General features: G+C 34.3%; 1 protein-coding gene across 1 annotated transcript in view; it reads right to left on the bottom strand.

The window, feature by feature from the left end:
• Positions 1 to 9,397: 9,397 nt before the first annotated feature.
• Positions 9,398 to 13,221, bottom strand: part of LRRIQ1 (leucine rich repeats and IQ motif containing 1) — a 264,352-nt gene continuing 260,528 nt past the window's right edge. The window contains exon 28 of the mRNA XM_043967714.1: positions 9,398 to 10,233. Coding sequence (XP_043823649.1) covers positions 10,109 to 10,233 — 125 coding nt within the window. The 3' untranslated portion in view covers positions 9,398 to 10,108. The remainder of the gene's footprint in view (positions 10,234 to 13,221) is intronic.

Below are 13,221 nucleotides of genomic sequence, written 5' to 3'. Positions count from 1 at the left end.
AAGGCCTTCCACAGTCAGTCTCCAGGCTATTGTTCTATCCTTGTACCACACTATTACCTTCCTCACTCAACATACCAGTCTCATATTGGTTTTGCTTATATTGTTAACCATGGAGGATCAGACACTCACCCACTTCTAACCTCCCACTCATTCCACTTATTGAAATATGCAATATCCTTAAGGGCAGGGACTTTGTGTTGCCATTTTTTTTCTTGATATTGTTTTGTTTTCCTATCTCGAGTTCTCAGCACCATGCCTAGCACACTTAATAAATGTCTATTAAAGTTGAAGGGCCAATTCAGATCCATCTTATACTTATGTACTTTCATTCACCCATTAAACACATATTTATTTAGCAGCTATTTATTATGAGCCAAGAATTGTGCTCAATCTGGTAATTCAGAGACCAAAAAACCCAAATAGCTCCTAGGTTCAAGGAGCTTCCATTCCTTTCTTCACAAAGATTTCCCTGATTTTACCATATGTCAGTGATTTCTACCACCTGAAAATTTTCCTAAAATATCACATATTTCCTTTGTACCCAATGTGTTGTGCCTTCTGTTACTTGGTGATGTACATGTTCATCATGCTTGGATATCTCACTGTGATGTGACATGGAGATGACACTGGTTTCTTAAAGACTATGTCTGACCCAAAGTTCTGGGAATTACTATTGTTCCTCATCCTTGGTTCTCAAAGAGGACCAATCACATCAGGAGAGTGATGTGAGAAGTACTAGGAGAAAGGAATGAATGTGGATCTGATGATGGTTTTATTCAGTCACACAAAGATTTATAATTTTGAGGGGATAATCACCGTAGCAATTCTTAGACACTAATATGTGGTTGGATTTTGGTCTCCATTGAAGGAAAGAGTGTTAACACAAATTTTTGAAGTACTAGATAGCCACGTCTTATACTCCTTTTTGAATGTAAGCTCTTTATACACAGTAACCATATTATTTAGTCTACATTCACCATTTAGCATAGTAAGGATAATGAATTAATATTATTAATTAAATACTCTTTTTTACTCAGATTGATTTGAATTGACAAAAGATTGTTGTCAAGAAAGGGAAATGTCAGAGCTCAATATTTTGAAGGTGGATGAGTTGCAATGTAGGACAATCAAGGTCTTCTGCAATTATTCTTCATTTAACCTTTATTATTATAGCTCACATTATTCCATTCCAGGCAAATAGCACTATTGGATTTGGCTTCAAACATACTCTAATGTTTTCTTCTTTTGTGCTTTTGCTATTTTCCATCTTAGAATGCTCTGCTTAGCCTAGCATCTGCCTATTGAAATCCCATTCATCTTCCAAAGCTCCCTAAAACCATAAACTTCTTGAGCATGGGAATTATCCTTTTTATCTCTGCATCCTCAACACCTATTCACAGAGTGATTAATAAGTGTTTACTGAATTGAAAACCAAGCTCACATATTTTCTCCTTCATGAAGCCTTGACTGACTTCTAGAACTAGAAATGATCTATCCCAGATTAGATATATGCAAAGCCATATGAACCAGATGTATGTTGATCCAACTTTTACAAGACAAAAAAATTTTTTTTCAGGCATCAGAGAAACTTTTATTTAAAATAAAATTATAGAAGCAGCTAGGGGGTGCAGTGGATAGAGCACTGGCCCTGGATTCAGGAGGACCTGATTTCAAATCCGGCCTCAGACACTTAACACTTACTAGCTGTGTGACACTGGGCAAGTCACTCAACCCCAATTGTCTCACTAAAAAAAATGCTTAAAATAAAATTATAATGAATAGTTTGTCAAGTGATGAGTTGACTTTTCTTTTTAATTTTATTTGCTTTTTAAGATCGGGTTTCTTCATCTTGCCCAGGTTGGAAGTTTGTTTTTTTTTTGTTTGTTTGTTTGGTTTTTTTTTTTAGTGAGGCAATTGGGGTTAAGTGACTTGCCCAGGGTCACACAGCTAGTAAGTATTAAGTGTCTGAGGCCGGATTTGAACTCAGGTACTCCTGACTCCAGGGCCGGTGCTCTATCCACTGCGCCACCTAGCTGCCCCAGGTTGGAAGTTTAGCAACTACTGATGAACCATGTTCCAAAGCTGATCGACATGGAAGCTTTAAATTGCTCTTTTTGTTGGACCTGGGCCAGGTTGTCCATCCTTAAGCCCTTTGGCAGTCCCCTTCTCCGGGGGGAAGGCTTACCAGAGTAGTCCCTGACTTACTGAGGATACTGGATCAGTTGTAGTCCTACTGCACCTCAGAACTCCTGAACTCAAGTGATCAACCAGGCTCAGTTCCTCTAGCATTACAGGTTTGTCCCGCTGGATCCAGCCCTTTCCGAATAATGTTTTAAATGTATGAAACGAAATACAGTTAAAATCAAACAAATTATTTTGAAATATCGTCACTAAAAACATGAAAATTGTTCCTGGATCCTACATTAAGGACCCCTGATCTAATGGGAGAGAACTAATAACCTACTAAACTTTTATGAGTCAGATTAAATCTGGAGGAGCACATTTAGGTCTAGGCATCAAGATGTTAAGAAAGACATAAACAAAGTGGGATATTTCCAGATTTGGATTGCAGAGCAATGAGGGTTAAATGACTTGCCCAGGGGCACACAGCTAGTAAGTGTCAAGTGTCTGAGGCCAGACTTGAACTCAGGTTCTCCTGAATCCAGGGCCGGTGCTTTATCCACTGCACCACTTGGCTGCCCCCAGTAAAGGATCTTGAAAATATGTAATACATATTAAAATCATTTAAAGAGTCTGGCAATATTTAGTCTGGAAAAGAGAAGATTTAGGTGGGGCATGATAACTCACTCATCTTTAAATATTTGAGAACCTATTACAGATAATGCGTTATAGGGATTAGGCTTTTTTTGTGTGGCTCCAAGGATAGAAATGGGATAAATTGGCAAAAGTTATGGGGGGAGGTATAAAAAGAGAGGCTCAATATTTTAAAAATTCTAATAATTAAAAAGTAGCTGCCAAAATAAAAATCACTTGGAGAAACCATAATGGACTGGATCAAGAACAAGGAGAGTCTAAGGTACAGGTGTTAAAGCACATAGCCATGACTCCTGAATAAGACACAAGCCAGATTAAAATGTAACTAGGAAACACTTAACAAAATAAATGAAAATACAACATGACATAGAAATATTAATATGTGCTTTTCTAAGTTAATGTGTAACCCTCTGTGATACTTATGTATACTTTAGTGGATCTTTTTCTATTGGAGTTTAACATTTTTGGTTGAGCAGAATACCAGTCACAGGTATTATAGACAATATTCCTGGGGGCAGCTAGGTGGTACAGTAGATAAAGCACTGGCCCTGCATTCAGGAGGACTTGAGTTCAAATCTGTCCTCAGACACTTGATACTTACTAGCTGTGTGACCCTGGGCAAGTCACTTAATCCCCTTGCCCTGAAAAAAAAAAGACAATATTCCTGTGATGGATAGAAGACTTTCAGAATGCAACAGATTTTTGTCTTGTTATTCCTTCTGAAGAATATCCTATGTACTCTTTTTTTTTTTGCTGCCCCCCCCCCGTACTCTTTTAAAGTTTTATCCCGTGTTTCCTCAGAATCTCATGGGTGCTATCCACAGTGGATAATGAAATTATATATTATGTGTTCTGGAAAGAATATTGTGAATTCTGGAGAGAATCCAGGGTGAATGATTTTTTTTTTTACTCAAATTGATGTGAATTGGCAAAATTTTGTGGTCAGAAAGGGAAATTTCAGAATTAAATATTTTGAAGTCAGTTGAATTACAATGTATGACAATCAAGGTCTTCACTTAATCTTTACTGCCAATATCTCCCATTATTCCATTCCAGGCAAACTCGACTATATTTTAGCCCATGCTCCAAATAGGCTGGAAATGATGCATGTAATTTTGCCAGAATACAAGATATTCAGCATGCCATTAGTGAGTGGAATACCTTTTTCTCATTCCTAAAGTATTTTATAAAGCACATATCCCAAGAACTTACTAAATTTATCAGTATATTTGAGATTTACATCTCTGAATCACAGAAAGTTTGAACAAGAAATGACCTAAGACATCGACTACTCTAATCCCATAATTTTACAGATCAGTATAGAAAACTGAGAGACAAAGACTTGCTGACAGATGGCTACAAATGGTAAATGGCAGAGTCAGGTTTTACTGTAAGAATTCAATGTTTTTTTTCTCCTTTATTTGGATCTTGTTTAAGGAACCTAAAGCCTAAAGCTTTAAAAAAATGTTAGGATTACTTTTATATATTTTTTGCAAATATCATCCAAAAAAGTTCGGCAAAACTGAATTAGTAGTTCTTGGCTCAGAAAATTTTCTTATCTTGGCTCAATTTTAGAACTTTGGGCTAAAAAAATAAGGGTGATTCCCAGGAATGATCCAGAAACAAAAATACCTAGCCATGAGAGTAAAAGGCCTGGGTTTAGTGACTGCTTTGCACAACACTGAGCTGTTCCAAATATAGGCATCCTTTTGAAGTCAATGGGAGTTCCATGCTTAGATCAATTCTGCTTGATACAGACAAAGATGAGAAACAGACCCACCATATCTATATCTCCTTGTAATCCTTTGTTGCTGCATAGACACAATGACTTTCAGAGAATATCACAAATCTATTTCATAGTCCAGGGCAGTAAATTTTGCTTTTTTAAAAAAATTTAGAACACATGTACCCAGAATATTCCCTAAGGACTATACATCTAGAGATAACCAAATACTGAAAATCTACTACTTGCTAATCAATTTTCTCCTATGTTTGCCATTTTTTGGAAATATTTCTATTGAGATTTCTCTTATCAGTCACTAAATACTGATGAGATTACTTTTATATCAAAGTTATTTTGGGGTTCTTTTCAAACAATAAAGTAAGTTAATTTAGAGAAGAAACCACTCTGTGACAAAAATAATTACAGCTACATCCAAATAGCACAAAAATACATAGTTGAAAAGGGAAGAATATATTTTTTTAAATTTCTTAAACCTAGATTCTTTTAAACTCTTTAGTTTTACATGTGCAGTCATTCAATCAGTATCTATCAATCAAGCATTTGTTAAGCGACTATGTGTCTGGCATTGCACTGAGCAATTAATTAAATGTTATTACATTTCAGTTTAAAGGAGAGTAGGACCCAATTGTAACATGGCTGGTTATCACATGGATTTAGATATATCCCAGGTCAAATCATACTCTTTACAATGTAACATCTATACACAGAAGAAACTGGATATAAGACTTGGACTATAAATTAGAGTTTAATCCTGTTTTTTATTACTAGGATTATAAAGGACGTCTATTTTACAGCCTTGTCTATGATCAAAACATCAGATAGACTTTGGAAACAGAATAAAACAGATGATATCTAAGCAAAATCTAGCTCAATATAATTTTAAATGATGATGATCTTTTATCATAATCTATTGTTTAGGCTTGTAGAATAAAATGATCGATTGAAAAAAGTCCTACTTTTCCTTTATTTGGTTTCTTTTGTACCCTTCTCCTGCAGGTACTATCATCCTACTCTCTACTATGTCTCTGCTAATCTTTTTTGTGCAACCAACTCCCAACCAGCATTATCTTACTGTTGGGTTGCTAAGCTCTTTGCTGGTTGAGAAAGTTGTACTTTGTCTGGAAATTGGCTGTCACTGGCATAATCAGTATATTCATACCCCAAGGGCAGAATAGTAGAGGAGAAAATCTCTATTCTGTTGCAGTTCCTTGGTAGGAATTATATCTATGATTTTATTTTTCCTTACTCTGTGACTTTTTCTTAAAATTTACCTCTGTCAATCCATGTCTTTCACTTTTTTCAAAACACGGCTCTAATCTCTAGAATATTTCATATACCGCCTAGGGGTAACCTTTCCTCAACTCAGACATGGATTCCTCTGAATCTTGAAACTCCAGATTGAAGGCACTATATAGGCTCATATGTCCTGAAAGACTACAGCTCAGTAGCCCTTTACTTTTTTTTTTTTTCAGCGGGTCAACTCTCTAGAACAGAGCTAGTCAAGCTAAGTAGTGCATTTGGACTTCATTCTATAAAACAAACAAACAAACAAACAAAACTACTATGCTTTAAACCCAAATGTAATTGAATGGCACAGTGTCAGACACAACAGTATTTCCTGTTTACAGGGGGCAGATGCTCTCTTACAGGGTTTAGTCTGACTTAGAATTAGAAATTCCTCATGATTCCCTATTCAATTCCCAGTTATTAAACTCCACTTACTTAGCTGTGAGTCAACACAATTGATTGATTTGTTTACCTATTTATCTCATACCAGTTTCAAAGGTTGCCCTCCCAGTGAATTGAGGCATCTTGGGGCTTAGGTTCCTCAATTCCAAAACTCTTTTCATTTTCCCATTCTAATTATTTGGAGGGGGAAAAAGTAGAAGAATTAAACTAAGCCCAGGGGCAAGACTTTCCCCCTGGCCTTTCATGTGTATATGTGGCTGGCCAAGGTTTCTAGGCTTTGAGATGCTCTGCTCTCATATTACTAGATTTCTGTACTCTGGTTTGTTTCCTCTCTGAATCAGTGTCATTTATTATTAGAACTTTCATGTATGTATGTATGTATGTATATACATGGGTGTACATGTATTATATATGACATGTTATTCCTATTTTCTTGGGTTCCTTCCATATAAAGCTGTCTATCTAACTAGAAATTCTGTTCTTTCAGGGAATGGAGAATGTGCCAATCAATTACTTAGCATGCTTCCCATCTTAGTTTGTTGACTGATTTTTGAGTATGGAGAATCTTTGTGGCCAGTATATTCAGTGGCCATCACCTGAAGATGTCGTGGATGTCCTAATCTCTGAGTACTCTTAGTGAACAATGACATCATTTTCTATCACACTTCTCTTATCACAAGTTAAATTTGCTGCTGGGTCCATAAGCAGCTACTTATGTAGTGTGATCCCCTCATGAATCTGAAAATAAGTACTAACTCACCATCTCCCACACATGGAAAATCATATGTAGAAGGCTGGATTTTTGTCTTCATAAAATGATGAAATTGTAGGGCTGAGAGGCACCATATAGTTTCCCTTAATAAGAATCTCCTCTATAAAAGCCTTGAAAGGTCATACTAATGATAGTGATATGACACCTGACATTTATATAAGCATTTAAAGTTTACAATTAGTGTTTTACATACATTATTTGATCCTCAAAACCAACTGATTAGGGAGATACTACAGCTATTATTTCCCCAACATTTCAGCTGACACTTGAAAAATTCAGTTCTGAGGACTTCACTACCTTCTGATGTGGCCCATTCTACTTTGAGATATAACTTGAATTGTTAGGAGAAAGTTTTTCTTTAAGGTGAGCTGAAATCTATTACTCTCTAACTTCTGCCTTGTTCTGTGTTTGGGGGCCAAGTAAAACATATAAAATCCCTCTTCCACGATGATTATTCAAATGCTTCCTTCTAGCTATTATTCTTTATCCAGTGTGGTAGAGTGGAAAGATCACTAGCTCTAGAGTCAGAAGGTCTGGGTTCAAATCTCATGGGTGACTTTGGACAAGTCATGTAATCTTGTGGCCCTTAAGTTTTTTCATCCATGAAATTATGGGGTTAAACTAACTGGCAACTGAGCAAAAATACCCTAGTTGTGGTCTGACCAAGGCAGCGAATAGCAGGACTAGCACCTTGACAATTATGGATAGAATGTTTCTATTAATTTAGCTTAAGAGCCCATGAACTTTTTTGGCTTCCATTTCTACCGTTGATTTATATTATGTTTACAATTCATTAAAAACTCTAGATCTTTTTCACATAAAAAAAATGTCTAGGCAAATATTTCCTACCCAGTATCTATGTTCAATTTTTTTAGACCAAATCTAAGACTTTACAATTGTCCCTATTAAACTTTATAGTATTATATTTCATCAATTGTTCTGATTTGCTGAGATAATTTTGGATTTCAGCTCTGTCATCCAATGGGTTGGTTATCATCTACAAATTTGATAAGCATACTATCTACTTTGTCATCCAAGTTACTGATAAAAATGTTAAGCCGAAAGAGGATAAAAGTTGAACACTCTTTTCCAGATGGTCACTTACTCATTAATCATCGCTCATTGGGAACTGTCTTCCCATCAATTTTGAATTCACTTAAATTTATTATTTGACTTATCAGCAATCTTAGCAAACAGGAGAAAGAGCATTACTTAATTTGAGCCCTGTAATATCTTTATTCAATTCTAAAAAAACCCCAAGATGATATTGAAAGACTACTATCTTCATAAACAAAAAGTAAATAAAGAAAATATCAATGTTCAACTCTTGATTCAAAATAATACTATCAGTATAGCATCATATTATTATTTGGTACTAGGAAAATTACGGAAATATCATCATTATCATCAACAAAATCACCGAATACCTAAAAATGGAGTAGTGTCACTATTGTCATTTTTCTCATAATTTAATCACATAAAAAAAAAGCAAATGGGTTGCTGAGTAAGAGTCCATGCTTGTAAGTCCATTTGAGGCACTGAGGCAATTTAATAGAATCTAACTGAACAAACTGACTTTCCACTTCAATGATTTTAGTATATGAACCATAAAAATATCCATCAATACCGACTTTAATGTGGTTTTCTCCTACCCTTTTCAAAATAAGCTGATTCAATGAAATATTTCCAATCGTCTTATATTGCTATGTGGAAACTGTTAGTGAAAAGACAATAATGTAATGGCCTGTTGTACAAAACAATTGCATATGGAGTTTATGTTTCTAAACTCAATTTCTAGGCCACAACATATGAATCTATGTTTTCTTTATTGACTGACATCCCAAGGCTCATTGACTTTTCTACCTCAATCACAGTTTAAAGGGATTTACAGGTTTTAATGGGAATAAAGTCGAGAAAAATGGTAGTGATGGTAATGATGTTGGGGACCCAAAGGGAGAGGATTGAGCAAGTAAAGAAATCCATCCTAGATAAGTTTAGGCATCTCTTTTCTCCAGCTGAAAGCTTTCAAAAACGGAAGAAACTAAAAGGAAAGTCAACTAGATCCTATTATTCAACTCATACTTAGATGAAAAGTCGCTGAAAACTCGGGAATGTTGTTTTGTAAAAACAGTTTTGGATTCAAGGGAGCAATAGCATTCAAAGTCCATTAAAGGTAACTGCAAGATTTTGCATATTTAATTTAATAAGTTCTCATTGAACTTTACTAGACAGTTAGGAAGACTAGACATCTGTAACTTTGGGAAAATATGAAACATAATAAAATGATGCTTGGAGTTTGGAAAGACTTGAAAGAACTGGTTACTGGGGGATAATTTTATGAATATATATATATATGTATACATATATATATAATATATATATGTCTAGCAATTTTCTGAGTCAGAATAGTAATCACTTATTAGATTCTCATGTACTTCCATAAGTCAAAATAATAAATATACCACCTATTCAAATAGTAGTACTGTTAAAATATCCAATTTGTTTTAATTTATCAGGTTCAATTTAATTTGAAAGACCAACTCTAAAGTAAACTTTAGACCAGTTCAACAACTAGAAAAACATATGCAAGAACATTATGAACATGAATCAATTCACCTATGAAAAGATGACAATTCTCCCCATCTAGTTCAATAATGCAAATTATACGATTGAAAGCTTGTGAAAGTAGAATACAAATTTTTCATATACAATACATTACATAGTATCATGAAAAAAACATATATAATCAGGATGTTAAACTTCCCAAAATTGTTATTAACAGATTTATCATTATTGGTAACAAAATTTCACTTGAAGTTATGAATAAAAATTCTTTTAAAACTAAAGAAATTGGGTTTTACAAATTCCTCCTTCCAATTATATCAAAGGGTTAACATTTTCTGGAGACCATACCACATGAGCACAGGAACCATTGCAAAAATTGTATTTTACTGATGGGGAGTAAGATAACTCCACCAGAAAGCTAAATTGCAAAACATGTATAGTAAAACAAATTAAATGCAGTACTCTAAAACTTTGTATCCAATTGGTAACATATAACCAGATATTCACAGACCTCTTGAAAAGAAACAGCTCGCCATATGTTTTGCATGTTGAAGTTTGAAAGATTAGTTGAAAGTTTTCGCCTTCCTTTTCCCACTTTCCCATCCATCGCTGAACTGCACTGGATAGTCTCGATGTGATACCCATTTTTTCTTAGCATTTCTTATCCCTGGAACAGTTATTACCTTAACTGAAAGGCAAAAATAATAGCATTAAGTATAAACCTCCACTTAACATGATCCAAGTAAAATTGGTTAGAAAAAATAATAATAAACATGATCAAGTCAACAGTATGTACTTGAGGGTCACTGACATTTCTCATTTATTAGAAACATCTTTTTGGTGTTTGGGAGAAAAATTATTTACTGAAAACTTGGGAGGATTTTTTATGCCCATTTTAGTTGAAAAAAAAGTTACTCAAAAATGTAATCACTGAATATAATTGCTTCCTAGCTTCTATGCTTATTTTTATAAGTAAAAACACCATAATGGTTGGATATTTATAAAATAAGTAAACAATCTCAATTTTCCTGAATTACATATAATTGTCAGTTTCTTTTTTTTTTAAAGTACAGATTTGAGTAAATTGGAGAAAATCTTGCAAACAGGAACAACAATTACTAGAAATGGAAAATAAGATTTATGAGATCTGGGTTGAAAGAGCTCATATCCTTTTTACTCTAGAAGAGAAGATGAAAAGCTAATATATTAGGAACATTCCTTATAATATTTTAATAACTGGTTTTTCATCATCTCAGAAGACAGAACAAGTGGAGACAAGCAAAAACTACTACAGAAGAGTTGGATCGGTGGAAGAACATTAAACATCAGGTATACTTCATTCTGGTAAGCAGAGAATTTGTTCTGCCTTCTGATTCTGAATTTAAGTTCTGAGAGTAAGAAAGAGAGGTAGCCTTGAAGATGTCTAAGGAGAATGGAAGCACGTTGTGATATATTGATATTAACTAGTACACATGTGTATATCATGTATTAGATGCAATAAAGCCCTTCTTGACAATATGTTCTTCAACACTGCATTAGGTTTAGCAAGAGGCTTTTGAATATTATCCATGACAGGAGAAATAATCACTTATCATGCTAATTTACATATGTAGAACTACAGAATGGCAATGGATGAGATTAGTTATCTTTCTATTGTCCTTTCTAGAGTAACTGTTTTATGAGAGAAAAAAGAACTCTATCTTGCTCTGGGTATTAATATTTAATTATCAACTTAGGTATTTAGATGTATTTTAATAAGCAAGTAGCTAAATAAAGGGCTCATAAACTTTAGACACTTATGAGGAATCATTCTCTAAATTCAAGTTTGGCAGAAGAGGTGATTAATATCACTTGTGAACATCATTTCCTACTGCAATGTTCTTTAAAAAAAATCCTGAGGAACTTGCTCAAATTTCAGCCCCATTCGACGACGTGGATTGGAGTGCCGGAACTCGGGAATTATATCTTGGCTCTGACTCTCATTTCATGTGGAACCTTGGACAAGTCTTTTAACCTCTTTTATTGATCATTTCCTTATCTGTAAATAAAGGAGTTGAATTTGGCCCCTGAGGTCCCTTCCAACTCTCAATCTATGATCCTAGGATTTGGTCAGTCAGTGAACCGATTTAGTCTAGGTCACTTGAAAAAAGCTCATTCACTGCTCAAAGGTGAGCAGATTCTACTTTTGGTCCATAGGCTCATGCATACTATCTGAATTGTCATCAGCACATTCCTGAAGGGCAGGTAGAAGAAAATCTGCTATTTTAGAGAAAAAGAGCAAGCAATACACAGAGAGGTTAAATGCTTAAGGCAACTCAGTCTGTTAAAAATAGATCTGCATCTAAAATGAGTTGTGATGACTTCACAATTGGCAATCATGTCAGAAGTCTCAAAAGAGAGACTTCTCTCTCAACTAAAATGGTGACTGAATTTGGCTTTTAGATGGGTAGGTCAGAATTATTTACTGTAACTTTGCTCCTAGAAAATCAGTTAGGCACTTTTAGAAACTGTATTAACCATTTCAAGCAACTGCAGTATCAGAGTACACTCAATGCCATTATTTTCCAGATAAGAAACAAATGGACAAAAAGAGTTAAGAGAATTTCTGAAAGGATTTATCTTACTCTTGGCATAAAACTGGAATCTGGCATTGAATCATAGATACTAAGAGTCCACAGGGATCTTAGAGATTATCTAGTCTAACCCCTATCCAATATACCCCCTTAGACCCAGGACAAGTGGTCATTCATCCAGTGCTTGAGCAATTCCAGCAATGAGCACACTCACTAACTAGTTTATTAGGCAGCCCTATTTCATTCCATGATGCAATAAAAAATTTTTCATTAATAGATTGCCGCACATTTTTTTTTTACCATTTTTGAGTTTTGAAAATTTGTCTCAGGCAAGAACAAAAACACTCGGTCAATAAACTATGCCATGAATAAACATATATTCATACACATAGCCACAATTTAGGTATGCTTTGTTTTTGATCAAAGGTATGGAAGAATAGGGTGGTTTCATAGAAAATCCCTTGGGGGTATCAGTTTACTAACTGATAAAAAAAGAAAAAAACAGAAAAAAGCTGTTTTAATTTAATAAATGAAAAAGTTAATTAAAGAATAAATGGTCCCTCAGAAATATCCAACATTTTGGCTTAAAAAAAAACTTACAAAGAAGAATGATGAATTTATTAGTACAATGATTAGTTTTTTCTCTAAGTAAGCAAATTATGGGTTTTTCATAATTATATTGCATATTCTACATCATGTCAACAATAGTTAGCATTTTAAAATATCAACTACTAATGTACAAAATGGGAATGAATACTTGAAACATATATGCTGGGTCTAATATGTCACCACATTTTAGGTACACAGAAAAAGTTATACTTTCATTAACTAATAAAGCTTTTTTTTCTAGTGATGAAAACAAAAGATTGTAGTGTTTGGTGTATATTTATAAATTTATTTATGTTTTGGGAATAATGAATTTTATGGCAAATTAACTTCAATTTGATGGGGGGCATTTTATAGTTAGTAAAATCCCTCCCTGCAGCTTTAAATTCTTGATATTTATCAGAGAATTTCCATTTGTAACAAATTGCATTAAAAAAAATCTACTAATATGGATAGGCTCTCTTTGTTATATTTTGTCTTTCACAACTGAATCTTCA

Source organism: Dromiciops gliroides, chromosome 5 (genome assembly GCF_019393635.1).
Source record: "Dromiciops gliroides isolate mDroGli1 chromosome 5, mDroGli1.pri, whole genome shotgun sequence".
Lineage (NCBI taxonomy): Eukaryota > Metazoa > Chordata > Mammalia > Microbiotheria > Microbiotheriidae > Dromiciops > Dromiciops gliroides.
This window is presented reverse-complemented; position numbering and strand designations above follow the sequence as displayed.